Source organism: Saccopteryx leptura, chromosome 6 (assembly GCF_036850995.1).
Source record: "Saccopteryx leptura isolate mSacLep1 chromosome 6, mSacLep1_pri_phased_curated, whole genome shotgun sequence".
Lineage (NCBI taxonomy): Eukaryota > Metazoa > Chordata > Mammalia > Chiroptera > Emballonuridae > Saccopteryx > Saccopteryx leptura.
In genome coordinates, this window is record NC_089508.1 from 5,377,047 (window position 1) to 5,389,936 (window position 12,890).

Consider the following 12,890-nt stretch of genomic DNA (forward strand, 5'->3'; position numbering starts at 1 on the left):
ACCAGGGTTGAAGGGCTGAGCATCTGCTGCGGGCCAGGCTGCTGCTGGGCCGTGGTGGCCAGCAAGACAGTGACCCACCGCCGAACCAGAGGGTCAGGCGGGTCACCGATAACGGGCCCTGCAGGGACAGAGGGAGGGCGTGCCGTGCCTCAGCCGTCAGGAGGGCCCGCACCCGTGCGCAAGGCTGGAGGACGATGTGCTGAGGCCCTCCCTACAAAGTGCGCTGAGCAGAGCCTGGCACCCGGCGAGGGCTCAGTAAACATTACCATCTGGAACCTCTCCCCACATGAAATCCTGCCCCCCGACGGGCTGTGTGCACTGATCTGGGGCATGTTCCTTAAAGCTTGGGAGTGTGGCGGGCAGCTGTCCTCTCCAGGGCTGAACTGATACTCAGCCATTGCCTGTGGGGTGCAGCCGGATCCATTACTCGCCACAGTAGCAAAGCCTCTTGTGTGGGCGCCGCTGCAGCAAGGAAGGGACCCAGCCTCCAGGAAAGGTCAAGGCCATCTTCTTTAGAAATACTGCTAGACACCACAGAGCTGGGGTCCTAATCTGTGTGAGGATACTGCCCCTTCCTGTATTGACTCCATCCTTAGCCTGGTTTCCTCCAGGAGCTGAGTGGCTGCCCCCGATCCAGGCCTTGTGTCCACACCCCTCACATACAGAAGAGAGAGCGCTGGTTAGGGATGGGGTGTCCTGTCCCAACAGCACGCTGCCCACAGGGGAGGGGCGGTGGTGGCAGACGCAGGGAGGACCAGCTGCAGGTGTCTGTCCTGGCACTCTGGTAACAAGCTGCACACAGTCTCCCACAACACAGAACGGTCTCTCGGCAGAAACGCTCCCGGGGACTCCCAGATGTGAAGCCCACAGCACACTCAGCCCCTGGCCTGGCAGAACCAGGGACTCCCAGATGGGAAGCCCACAGCACACTCAGCCCCTGGCCTGGCAGAACCAGGGACTCCCAGATGGGAAGCCCACAGCACACTCAGCCCCCGGCCCGGCAGAACCAGGGACTCCCAGATGTGAAGCCCACAGCACACTCAGCCCCTGGCCTGGCAGAACCAGGGACTCCCAGATGGGAAGCCCACAGCACACTCAGCCCCTGGCCTGGCAGAACCAGGGACTCCCAGATGGGAAGCCCACAGCACACTCAGCCCCTGGCCTGGCAGAACCAGGGACTCCCAGATGGGAAGCCCACAGCACACTCAGCCCCTGGCCTGGCAGAACCAGGGACTCCCAGATGTGAAGCCCCACAGCACACTCAGCCCCTGGCCTGGCAGAACCAGGGACTCCCAGATGGGAAGCCCACAGCACACTCAGCCCCTGGCCTGGCAGAACCAGGGACTCCCAGATGTGAAGCCCACAGCACACTCAGCCCCTGGCCCTGGCAGAACCAGGGACTCCCAGATGGGAAGCCCACAGCACACTCAGCCCCTAGCCTGGCAGAACCAGGGACTCCCAGATGTGAAGCCCACAGCACACTCAGCCCCTGGCCTGGCAGAACCAGGGACTCCCAGATGGGAAGCCCACAGCACACTCAGCCCCTGGCCTGGCAGAACCAGGGACTCCCAGATGTGAAGCCCACAGCACACTCAGCCCCTGGCCTGGCAGAACCAGGGACTCCCAGATGGGAAGCCCACAGCACACTCAGCCCCTGGCCCTGGCAGAACCAGGGACTCCCAGATGGGAAGCCCCACAGCACACTCAGCCCCTGACCTGGCAGAACCAGGGACTCCCAGATGTGAAGCCCACAGCACACTCAGCCCCCGGCCCGGCAGAACCAGGGACTCCCAGATGGGAAGCCCACAGCACACTCAGCCCCTGGCCTGGCAGAACCAGGGACTCCCAGATGGGAAGCCCACAGCACACTCAGCCCCTGGCCTGGCAGAACCAGGGACTCCCAGATGGGAAGCCCACAGCACACTCAGCCCCTGGCCTGGCAGAACCAGGGACTCCCAGATGTGAAGCCCACAGCACACTCAGCCCCTGGCCTGGCAGAACCAGGGACTCCCAGATGGGAAGCCCACAGCACACTCAGCCCCTGGCCCTGGCAGAACCAGGGACTCCCAGATGTGAAGCCCCACAGCACACTCAGCCCCTGGCCTGGCAGAACCAGGGACTCCCAGATGTGAAGCCCCACAGCACACTCAGCCCCTGGCCCGGCAGAACCAGGGACTCCCAGATGGGAAGCCCACAGCACACTCAGCCCCTGGCCTGGCAGAACCAGGGACTCCCAGATGGGAAGCCCACAGCACACTCAGCCCCTGGCCCGGCAGAACCAGGGACTCCCAGATGGGAAGCCCACAGCACACTCAGCCCCCGGCCTGGCAGAACCAGGGACTCCCAGATGTGAAGCCCACAGCACACTCAGCCCCTGGCCTGGCAGAACCAGGGACTCCCAGATGGGAAGCCCACAGCACACTCAGCCCCTGGCCTGGCAGAACCAGGGACTCCCAGATGGGAAGCCCACAGCACACTCAGCCCCTGGCCTGGCAGAACCAGGGACTCCCAGATGGGAAGCCCACAGCACACTCAGCCCCTGGCCTGGCAGAACCAGGGACTCCCAGATGGGAAGCCCACAGCACACTCAGCCCCTGGCCTGGCAGAACCAGGGACTCCCAGATGGGAAGCCCACAGCACACTCAGCCCCTGGCCTGGCAGAACCAGGGACTCCCAGATGGGAAGCCCACAGCACACTCAGCCCCTGGCCTGGCAGAACCAGGGACTCCCAGATGGGAAGCCCACAGCACACTCAGCCCCTGGCCCGGCAGAACCAGGGACTCCCAGATGGGAAGCTCCACAGCACACTCAGCCCCTGGCCCGGCAGAACCAGGGACTCCCAGATGGGAAGCCCACAGCACACTCAGCCCCTGGCCCGGCAGAACCAGGGACTCCCAGATGGGAAGCCCACAGCACACTCAGCCCCTGGCCTGGCAGAACCAGGGACTCCCAGATGGGAAGCCCACAGCACACTCAGCCCCTGGCCTGGCAGAACCAGGGACTCCCAGATGTGAAGCCCACAGCACACTCAGCCCCTGGCCTGGCAGAACCAGGGACTCCCAGATGGGAAGCCCACAGCACACTCAGCCCCTGGCCTGGCAGAACCAGGGACTCCCAGATGGGAAGCCCACAGCACACTCAGCCCCTGGCCTGGCAGAACCAGGGACTCCCAGATGGGAAGCCCACAGCACACTCAGCCCCTGGCCCGGCAGAACCAGGGACTCCCAGATGGGAAGCCCACAGCACACTCAGCCCCTGGCCCGGCAGAACCAGGGACTCCCAGATGGGAAGCCCACAGCACACTCAGCCCCTGGCCTGGCAGAACCAGGGACTCCCAGATGGGAAGCCCACAGCACACTCAGCCCCTGGCCTGGCAGAACCAGGGACTCCCAGATGGGAAGCTCCACAGCACACTCAGCCCCTGGCCTGGCAGAACCCGATGCTTCCTGTTGCCGCGAGTCGGGATCTGCTTGTGTTCAGCCCTCGTTTGCTTGTTGCTTGTGCCTTGTGTCGACCTCACACTGGTTTCCACGCGGGCCAGGCCACTTCACAGGTGAAGGCGTGTCTGCTTGGCCTGCTGCAGGTGCCTTTGCCTCCAGTGGTCGTGGGCACCTCCCTCCTCAGTCTGTGTCCCCAGATAGTGTCACTCCGACGGCTTCACCCTGTTGCTCTGCCTTTGGCAGAAGGCTCTGTGGGCCTAGGGCAGTGGTTCTCAAACTGTTTGAAGTCGGGAAACATTTAAAATCCTACAAATAATTGTAGGCACACTATATACAAATTTCTGAGAAATATGTTATAATAATTAAGTCAAATATTAAAAATATGTATAGCCTGACCAGGCGGTGGCACAGTGGATAGAGTGTCAGACTGGGATGTAGAGGACCCGGGTTCGAGACCCCGAGGTCACCAGCCTGAGCGCGGGTTCAACTGGTTTAAGCAAAGCTCACCAGCTTGGACCCAAGGTCGCTGGCTCAGCAAGGGGTTACTCGGTCTGCTGAAGGCCCGCGGTCAAGGTACATATGAGAGAGCAATCAATGAACAACTAAGGTTCAACTGATGATTGATGCTTCTCATCTCTCTTCGTTCCTGTCTGTCCCTATTTATCCCTCTCTCTGACTCTCTCTCTGTCTCTATAAAAAAAGAAAAAAGATTTTTAAAAATATATATGTATATAGATATAAAGTCCAAGTGTGCTTTTATAGTAATTAAACAAAATAAATATGACAAAATTCAATTTACTCTAACACTAAAATACATTTTTATGTTACATTTTTTGAGTTATGCTTTTTAGAATTCATAAAAAAGAGGGGTTAAAAATTTAAAAATAAAAAAATTTTAAATGACAAAAAAAGTTATTTTTTATGTATATAGATACATTCTTAGTAAGATTTGGTAAATTCAGCAGGTCCTGGCATGAATGTGTTAAGTTTTTTTATTGTGTTTATGAGAAACATGAGCCTGATGTGTTCTAGAGATTTCTTCAATGTTTGGGCATATATTTGAAAGGCAAACTCTCATTTCCTCGTCAATACATTGAAGAATTCCCACTTTTTTACTCTTGTGTTGAGTGCAGAAAACCCCCATTATACATGTCATCTTAACTTTACACCAAACAAAGGATAGAAGAAACTTGCCTCCAGTCTTTCTGGGGAACGTGGGGGGTAGTGTAAACAATCCAGCACCACAGCTTAACAGCCTTTTGCAACCTAATCAGGCATGTGAGGTGGGGTGTTGGGCAGACTGTCAGCTTACAGCCAATTCCCGACACCTCTGTCCCCCAAAAATCTAAACTCCCAAAACCCTGTTGGTGTTTTGGTCCCCAACAGGCACATATTTCTCTGGAATACCATAGGGCACACCTGGAAATCTTCTAGGGCACACCAGTGCACCCTGGCACACACTCTGAGAACCATTGGCCTAGGGTCTGATTCCGATTTTCTCTGCAGCATGAGCCCAGGCTTCTACAGGAACGTGGTGAAGATTCAGAAGCATGTGACCTTCAACCAAGTGAAAGGCATTTTCGGCTTCACGGACAGTGACAGCATTGGTAAGGAACAGCCGCCTCTTGTGCCTGGCCTGGCCCATCAGAGCAGAGCAGGGCCTGGAACCCAGCTGCTGAGATGGTGGCGTCTGCACTTTGTCTCTGTCAATTGTAAAGGAAGTCTCCTCGGAACAGAAGGAGCCAGTGTGAGGCCCTCGGCCACTGTCCTGGGCGTGTGGAGTGTATTTCAGGGTGCCAGCCCACCTCTCTTCATCATCCATTTTAAGGCTTAGAAGAAAGTAGGAAGGGTGCAGACGGCTTCGGAGTTCTTGTCCACTCACAGTACATACCTGAGCACACCGGAGTCCCCCAGTGCCGCACTGGGGCACAACCTGTCGAGGGTGACACGGATGCCATACTGTGACCCAGGAATCCCCCTCTGCAGTCTCAGCAAATAACAGTAGCAGTGTCAGCAGCCCCCCAGATACTGAAGTGTTCCGTACTAAGGTAGCAGAGTGTATAGTAAGTAAACCATGAAGAACAACCTGAACCCCAGGGGGCGGGGAACGGTTAAGTGCTGGACGGTACATCTACAGGAGAGAACAGGTAACAGCGGCCTCGGTAAATGCTACAAAGTGGGAAAGGCAAGGGAGAAAACGGAGTATATTCACAACCGAAATGCGCAAAATAGAGAAAAGAGATGAAGAGACCAGTTGGGTCTCCAGATTTTTTTCTTCTACTTTTCTGTAGTTTTCAGAGTTTCTGTAGTGGAGATTGCTCTTCTAAGGGTGAGAAAGCCTGGTTTGTCCATCCTCTCACGGGCAAAGGGGCGATGGCCCGGCGGGGGCGGGGCTCGTGTCACAGCCCTGTGTCCTCCCTCATAGGGAAGATCAGCTTTCCCGCCATCCAGGCTGCTCCCTCCTTCAGCAGCTCCTTCCCGCAGATCTTCGGGGACAAGACGGATGTCCAGTGCCTCATCCCATGTGCCATCGACCAGGTCAGGAGGCGGAGCGGGGTGTCTCTGGCCTGGGCCGGCAGGGGGGGTGCTGTTTACTCCCCGGTGGTAGAGGCGGCTGGAAGGGCCTTGGGTGCAGAGTCGGTTCTGTAAGCACCTGGACGCTGGGGGTGCTGTTCACCTGCTAAGAAGGGGTGCCTTCCTCCCAGGCGTCCTCAGAAGGCCTCTTTCTCCCCCAGGACCCTTACTTCAGGATGACGAGGGACGTCGCCCCCAGGATCGGCTACCCTAAACCAGCCCTGCTACACTCCACCTTCTTCCCTGCCCTGCAGGGGGCCCAGACCAAAATGAGTGCCAGCGACCCCAACTCCTCCATCTTCCTCACAGACACGGCCAAGCAGATCAAGACCAAGGTGAGCACTGCCCCGGGCGGGGGCGCCTGTGTGAGTGGCCCGCAGTGTCACTCTGTCATGTCGGCATCGCCGCCCAAGGCCGCTGAAATCCAGGGTCCGTGACGACCCCTCTCACTCGAGGCTGCCTGTCCCTGTTCCCAGGTAGCAGGTGAATTTGGTGAATTTGTTTTGTGGCCCTTCACTTAGGCAAAACTTGGTTTTGTTTTGTGTGTTTTTTCTATCTTTTCTCATCAGCACTCTATTCTGAAAGCAAAGTCATGACAATTTTTTTTTTAAAGAGTACTTTTTTTTTTCTTTTACAGAGACAGAGTGAGAGTCAGAGAGAAGGATAGTTAGGGACGGACAGGAACACAGAGAGATGAGAAGCATCAATTATCAGTTTTTTGTTGCGACACCTTAGTTGTTCATTGATTGCTTTCTCATATGTGCCTTGACTGCAGGCCTTCAGCAGACCGAGTAACCCCTTGCTCAAGCCAGCAACCTTGGGCTCAAGCTGGTGAGCTTTGCTCAAACCAGATGAGCCCGTGTTCAAGCTGGTGACCTCGGGGTCTTGAACCTGGATCCTCCGCATCCCAGTCCGACACTCTATCCACTGTGCCACCGCCTGGTCAGGCGACAATTTTTTTTTAAGTTATACTTAAACCGAAGGGGGAAATGTCGTGTTTTCTGAGCATGAGCTGTATCCCAGAGCCAGGCCGGGCGCTTTGTTCACAGTTTCTCGTATTAATTCTCACTGGGATAGCGTGGTGTGTTCCTCTTAAAAGTGAGAAGGTCAGAGCCCAGAGGGAGAGACCGCCTTGGCCACGTTTCCACCCTGGAAAACGACAGGATGGTCCTGGCCCATGGCGGCCCCGACAGCCTGGAGGCTGGGGCTGGCTCCCCCTGACAGGTCTCACTCACACGAGAACTGATGAGTGTCTTTGCCACGACAGCCCCCGGCCCCGTGCCGCGGGCTCTCAGTCCGTATTTGCGGCCCCAGAGAATCGTGAACTGCGAGTTAGTTGGAGCGTTCTCCTTCTCAGACCGCACTTCTGTGCTCGGTGCTGACCTGCCAGCACGTGACAGTCCCCTCACTGCCCTGCAACGCTGTTGACATTCTACTTGGAAATAAGTGTGTGTTTGCTGGGGGGGGGGGGGGGGGGGATATTCAGAAGGAGGGACAGAAACTATTTGAAGCTGTAATGCCACCGTCTGAGTCACTGCTGGCCCCTGGCCCTCTGGAAAGTCCCAGTCAGGCTCTGGTTGAGAGCAGGGAAACCCTTAGTGTTGAAACTTGCTTCCAGGCGTGCCCCCCCCCCCCATGGAGCACCTGTAATCAGACACACTCGCTTTCCTTTCCCTTTCCCTTCGGTGGCGGCGGGGGACTTCCAGAGTGTGGGGTGGGGCATTCCTCTCCTCAGGCAGAGGAGGCATTTTGTTCTGCTTTTGAGATGTTGTTTGAGGTCAGCCATGTTTGGCTCTGGGGCATTTTCATTCACTTAGGGACCCACAGAAACCCAGAGGGTGGGTGAACCTGAGCAGGAGATCAGTCCCACACAGGTCGCCAGGGCCACCAGGGTCCCTAGCGCCTGTGGGGCAGGACAGGCACCTGCCCCTCTCAAGAGGAGCAGCAGTAGCTGTGTGGGACACGCAGCGGGCTGTGAGATCACCTGCCCTGCGCTGACCTGTGTGATTGCACCGCGTCCTTGTTTCCACCCTGGGCACCACGTCCAGTTTGTAGGCAGGGAAATCAGGGCTTGGGGAAGCATGGGGCCAGGGCTGGCACCCAGGTCCACCGCTGTCTGGCCCTGCCTCTTACCTGCTGTTGGTGCATGAGCTTGGCTGTCTGGTGTCATTTGTGACATGGGGCAGTTGTCCCCTTCACAGACGAGGCAGGGCTTCCATGAGATCACATATAAAAAGTGTTTATGAACTGTCTAGCGCTGCCCAAATTTAAGTTTACAGTTCAGAAAGTGAAAGTGGCCTGACCTGTGGTGGCGCAGTGGATGGGGCGTCAACCTGGAATGCTAAGGTCACCGGTTCAAAACCCTGGGCCTGCCCGGTCAAGGCACATGTGGGAGTTGATGCTTCCTGCTCCTCCCTTCTTTCTCTCTCTCTTCTCTAAAATGAATAAATAAAGATTTTTTTAAAAAAAAGAAAGAAAGAAAGTGAAAGTGAATAGTTGAGCAACCCCTTTGTAGGGTGGGCCCTGCGAGCCTCCTGGGGCTGTCTGTCCCCAGGGCCCTCAAAGCCCATCCTGTCAGCCGAGCCCCTACAGGCGGCCCTGGGAAGTGCGAGTCGCCTCCTGTAGGACAAATATTTGTGACACAGTTGACCATGTGGCCACCCCTCGGGATTTCTGGTCACAGGGCCCCTTCATGCCTGCCCCAGAGCCGGCCGCCCAGCTCCAGACCAGTGGCCCATCCAGCCCTCGGTCTTGGGGCTTCTACCAGCCCACTCGACCTTCCCGTTGGACTGGAGCAGTGCAAGCCCAACCGCTCTCGAGGGCTGGATCAAGTCCCCCGTTCCCGGGCCTAGACAGCCGTACATGGTGGCTTCCTGCTTCCTCCAACGTGGAGCCGTGCTCGGTGCGTTTCACCCCCCTCCAGCGTTCTGGATCCTAGCAGTCCAGGCCCACCACGCCCACTCCCCACCCTACCCCACACCGTTTCCCGGGGCTCTCCTGGAAGTCAGGCCCTGGCGTCACTGAAGACCACCAAAGCCACTCAGCAACCTGGGTCCCGGGAAGACTGCTTGGCTGCAGCACTCAGTGCCACAAGCAGTGGTTCTAGGCAGTCTGGGCCTCGTTTCCTTCACTACAGAGTGGAGAGCATGATGCCGAGGTCCCTGGGTCACTGGGGACTCAGCCACCATCAGAGGAGAAGCCTGTCCAGGTGGCAGGCGGTCCCTCTGCATTCAGGAAAACGTGCAGCAGACACACACTTCCTTGTCCTCCTCTCGGACAGAAGCAGGGGGCTGCCCTGGCCCTTGGGTGGCTCCACCCTGGTAGCTTGGGAGACCCCCTGGCTCGGGAGTGTCTTCCCTGAGGCCTAGTGAGGGAGTATGCCGAGGAAGATGCCCACGCGGGTGGCGGCTCCGGCAGACACCATGCCTGCCCGAGAGCCCTGTCCTCGGTGGCTTCCCTTCTGCCTGCTCACTTTGGATTTTCCAGTTTCTGCCGTTTGCAGATACTGGTTTGATTTTATGCCTTGCTCCCTTTTTGCTAAGGGAGGTGGCCTACCCACCAGCCAGCACCTCTCGCCAGCCCCCCTGGGCAGGGCCATGCCCAGCATCTTAGGCCACTTCCTCTTTCTCTGGGCAGAGCTCGGCAGGGCCCACTGCAGGAGGTGGCCCTCCCTTACCTCGCCTGTGCCGACGTCCCTCTGCTGCTCCTGGACAGTCCCCGAGCGTCCAGTCTGTGACCCACCTGTCCTGGAGCCTCTGGGGGACCTACTAAACATTTCCACTTAGAATTGACCAACTCTGCCCACCCTGTTCCCCATTTTTAAAAATTAAAGTGACATTTGTACATAGCAGGCTTCTCAAATTCTCATTGAAAGAACACTGAAGAAATTTTGTCTATATTTTTTGGCTTTTTTTCTCTTACCTGTGGCCCTGCTTTCTCCAAGATTCTCCTCCATGGTTCCTGAAACACATTTGTTAGATTGTGAGTTTGTCTTCGGCTCCTGATAGTGCACGTGTTAGGTGGGCTTGTCCTGTAGGCCTTCCACCTCCATGCTGTCCATCCAGATTTCCCTCCTGAGCTGTCTTCCTGTGCCGGCTGTTCCCTTGCACCATGGGGAAGGCAGCAAGCAGCCAGGCTGGGGCTGACAGCGCTGCCCGTCCCTGGTCGTCTCTGTCATTCTGAAGGTGATTTGTGCCTGTCCTCTTTCTGAAGCTCTTCAGCAGATAACTCTTTAGGACATTTCCCCCAAATTTCAGCTTTCCTGACTCTATTCTTGTCTCTGGGAAGTGGGGGTCACAAAGCGAGACCACCTTCCTTTCCCCGCTCCCTGCAGTGAGCCCCACGGAGGCTGGAATCCTGGCTTGGCAGGGAGGAGCCGTGTGGGGCTCCTCCCACCGTCCTGGAGCCCCCGCCTCCCTTCCGGCAGGATCTGACAGGCAGATGCTGTCGCTGGCCTGGCTTCCAGCACGTGTGCTCCCGCCGGAGAGCCGGAACCGGCTAGCGTTTCTGCGTCTCTTGCTGGTGCAGATCAACAAGCACGCGTTTTCTGGAGGCAGAGACACCATCGAGGAGCACAAGCAATTTGGGGGCAACTGTGACGTGGACGTGTCCTTCATGTACCTGACCTTCTTCCTTGAGGATGATGACAAGCTGGAGCAGATCAGGAAGGTGAGGCGGGGCCCCGGGGCTCTGGCAGCGGCGGCGGGGTAGGGTGGTCGGAGCTTCCCTGGGGCCTGGGCCCAGGACATGAAAATGGAGTAAGGTAATGGCTTTGTAAGCACATGCCAAGAAACCTCCTGACCACATATTCACACAAGAGAAAATGCCAGTGGCCACTTACTCAGCAGGCACACACAAGGGTTTGATCTTACTATCATCAGAGCAGCAGGAGTGAAGGCAGCCCCCTGGCCAGTGAGCAGGGTTTGTTGCTGGGGCGATTGGGAGCCAGATGTTTCCTGTCCCCCAGGGGAGCTGAGTGTCCCCCCGGGCCTCTCCGGGAGCAGCTTGGCCGCTGTATGGAGAACCCAAAGGGCGTGCACAGCTTGGCCTCAGGTTTCCAGTTCCTGGACTCTCTCCCACGGAGGGACCTTGGTTCAGAAAGCGCTCCCCGTGCAGAGACGTTCACGTGGTAACAGCCGAAGTTCAGGACAGGCTGGACAGCGGAAGCAGTGCTAACGAGGGACTGTCACAGGACAGATGCGTGCGGGAGGGAGGGTCTTAGAAACACGGGATCATCCGCCTACCGTGGTGATAAGAGGTTCCATAGTGGAGATGCCATGCGGTCACTGCGCTGAGAGAAAAATATCTAAGAATCCACCGAAATGTTGGCGGTGGCCCTGCCTCGGGGCAGACGGGCCTTGCGGCTGCTCTGTGTTTAGGTGCTTCGTTAAGCGTGTTCCGTGAGTACGTGTTACGTTTACAGTCAGAAAATGAGAAAGATTCAGCAAAGATTTTGTAGAAGCCAGTGAGGCCGGGGGAAGCCGCTGCTTGTTCCGCGGGCTCGGAGCTGGAGTCCCGGCTCCCACCTGCGGGCCGGGAGGCCACACCCCCCTCGATGCTTGGACGGCGAGAAGGCAAGTCAGAGCCGCTCGTCAGGGCCGAGTGCCATCATTTTCAGAAAAATGTAGTTTAAAACTGTTTCAACCCGCAGATTGGCACCGGCCAGCGGTTGAAAACCCCTGGTGTAAGTACAGGTTACTGTCTGAGCACGCCCTGTGGGGGCGGAGCCAGTTCTCATGGGGCCGTCTCCTTCCGCAGGATTACACCAGCGGGGACATGCTCACCGGCGAGCTCAAGAAGGAGCTCATAGAGGTCCTGCAGCCCCTGATCGCGGAGCATCAGGCCCGGCGCAAGGAGGTCACGGACGAGATAGCCAAAGAGTTCATGACTCCCCGAAAGCTGTTCTACGACTTTCAGTAATGCCCCGTGTTACATCTGCACGTGAAGAAACAGCTTACCAATAACCCCAGCCAACTGAATCACTGCTCCACTTAGGCTCTGCCCACAGCACTTACTGGGCCTGTCTGTCAATACCGTTTCTTCCTGTGAGTGTCATCCCTTCTGTCTCTTGAGGACAAAGCCCTATGAGCCCTGGCCGGGTAGTGCAGTTGGAATGTCATCCTGATGGCTCCATGGTTACAGGTTCAGTCCCTGGTCGGGGCACATACAGGAATCAACAATGAATGCATGGATGAGTGGAACAGCAAACCAGTGTTTCTCTCTCTCTCTCTTCCTGTCTAAAATCAATAAATTAAAAAAAAAAAAACCAACCCTGTGAGCTGCCTGGGTGCAGGGTGAGTCCCGCTGGGGTCTCTCCCACAAGGCAGCCCCCCAGGACACAGGGCCTGGGGCGTGGTTCATGGGCCGGCCTGTTCTGGCCCAGGAGAGGACTTGCATTTGAAAACCTCCAATTCCAAACAGATTCCTCAAGCCTGCTGGTGGCAGAGCCTGTGTAGTCTGTGAGTGTACATCTGGAATCCAGATGCTGGTATTCTAAAACTAAACAGCGCTCGGGAAACCGAGGTGGGGGAGTGCAATGGGCACAGAGTATTTCAGCCCGGCTGCCCCGCACCCGGAAAAAGCCGCTAGCTAGTAGCTGTGCGGCACACGGCAGAGCCCCCCACCCCCCAGCTTGAACGCTGCTCTTAACACCGAGTGTCAGCCAGAGTGGCCACTTTCATTAAACTGGGTCTTTGTGGGAGCCTCTTTCCAGTTCATTTACTCAGCTGCAGGCCGCACGTTTTCTAAATATCGCACCCCCTTTCCCAAACCTACTGACGCTGCTCCCTCCGGATAGGCCTGCGCAAGAACCAGGGGCCGCTTCGCTCCCGCCCTGCCAGGTGCGGGGGTCTGTTACCTTTGCAGACGCTTTTGTCT

At 57.0% G+C, this 12,890-nt stretch overlaps 1 protein-coding gene across 3 annotated transcripts in view; it reads left to right on the top strand.

Moving 5' to 3' along the window:
- WARS1 (tryptophanyl-tRNA synthetase 1) overlaps positions 1 to 12,712 on the top strand; it is a 31,167-nt gene extending 18,455 nt beyond the window's left edge. For all 3 annotated transcript variants that reach the window (XM_066344025.1, XM_066344024.1, XM_066344027.1), the window contains 5 exons: positions 4,947 to 5,047; positions 5,866 to 5,978; positions 6,176 to 6,349; positions 10,542 to 10,682; positions 11,772 to 12,712. In XM_066344025.1, coding sequence (XP_066200122.1) covers positions 4,947 to 5,047; positions 5,866 to 5,978; positions 6,176 to 6,349; positions 10,542 to 10,682; positions 11,772 to 11,933 — 691 coding nt within the window. In that variant the 3' untranslated portion in view covers positions 11,934 to 12,712. The remainder of the gene's footprint in view (positions 1 to 4,946; positions 5,048 to 5,865; positions 5,979 to 6,175; positions 6,350 to 10,541; positions 10,683 to 11,771) is intronic.
- Positions 12,713 to 12,890: the final 178 nt, after the last annotated feature.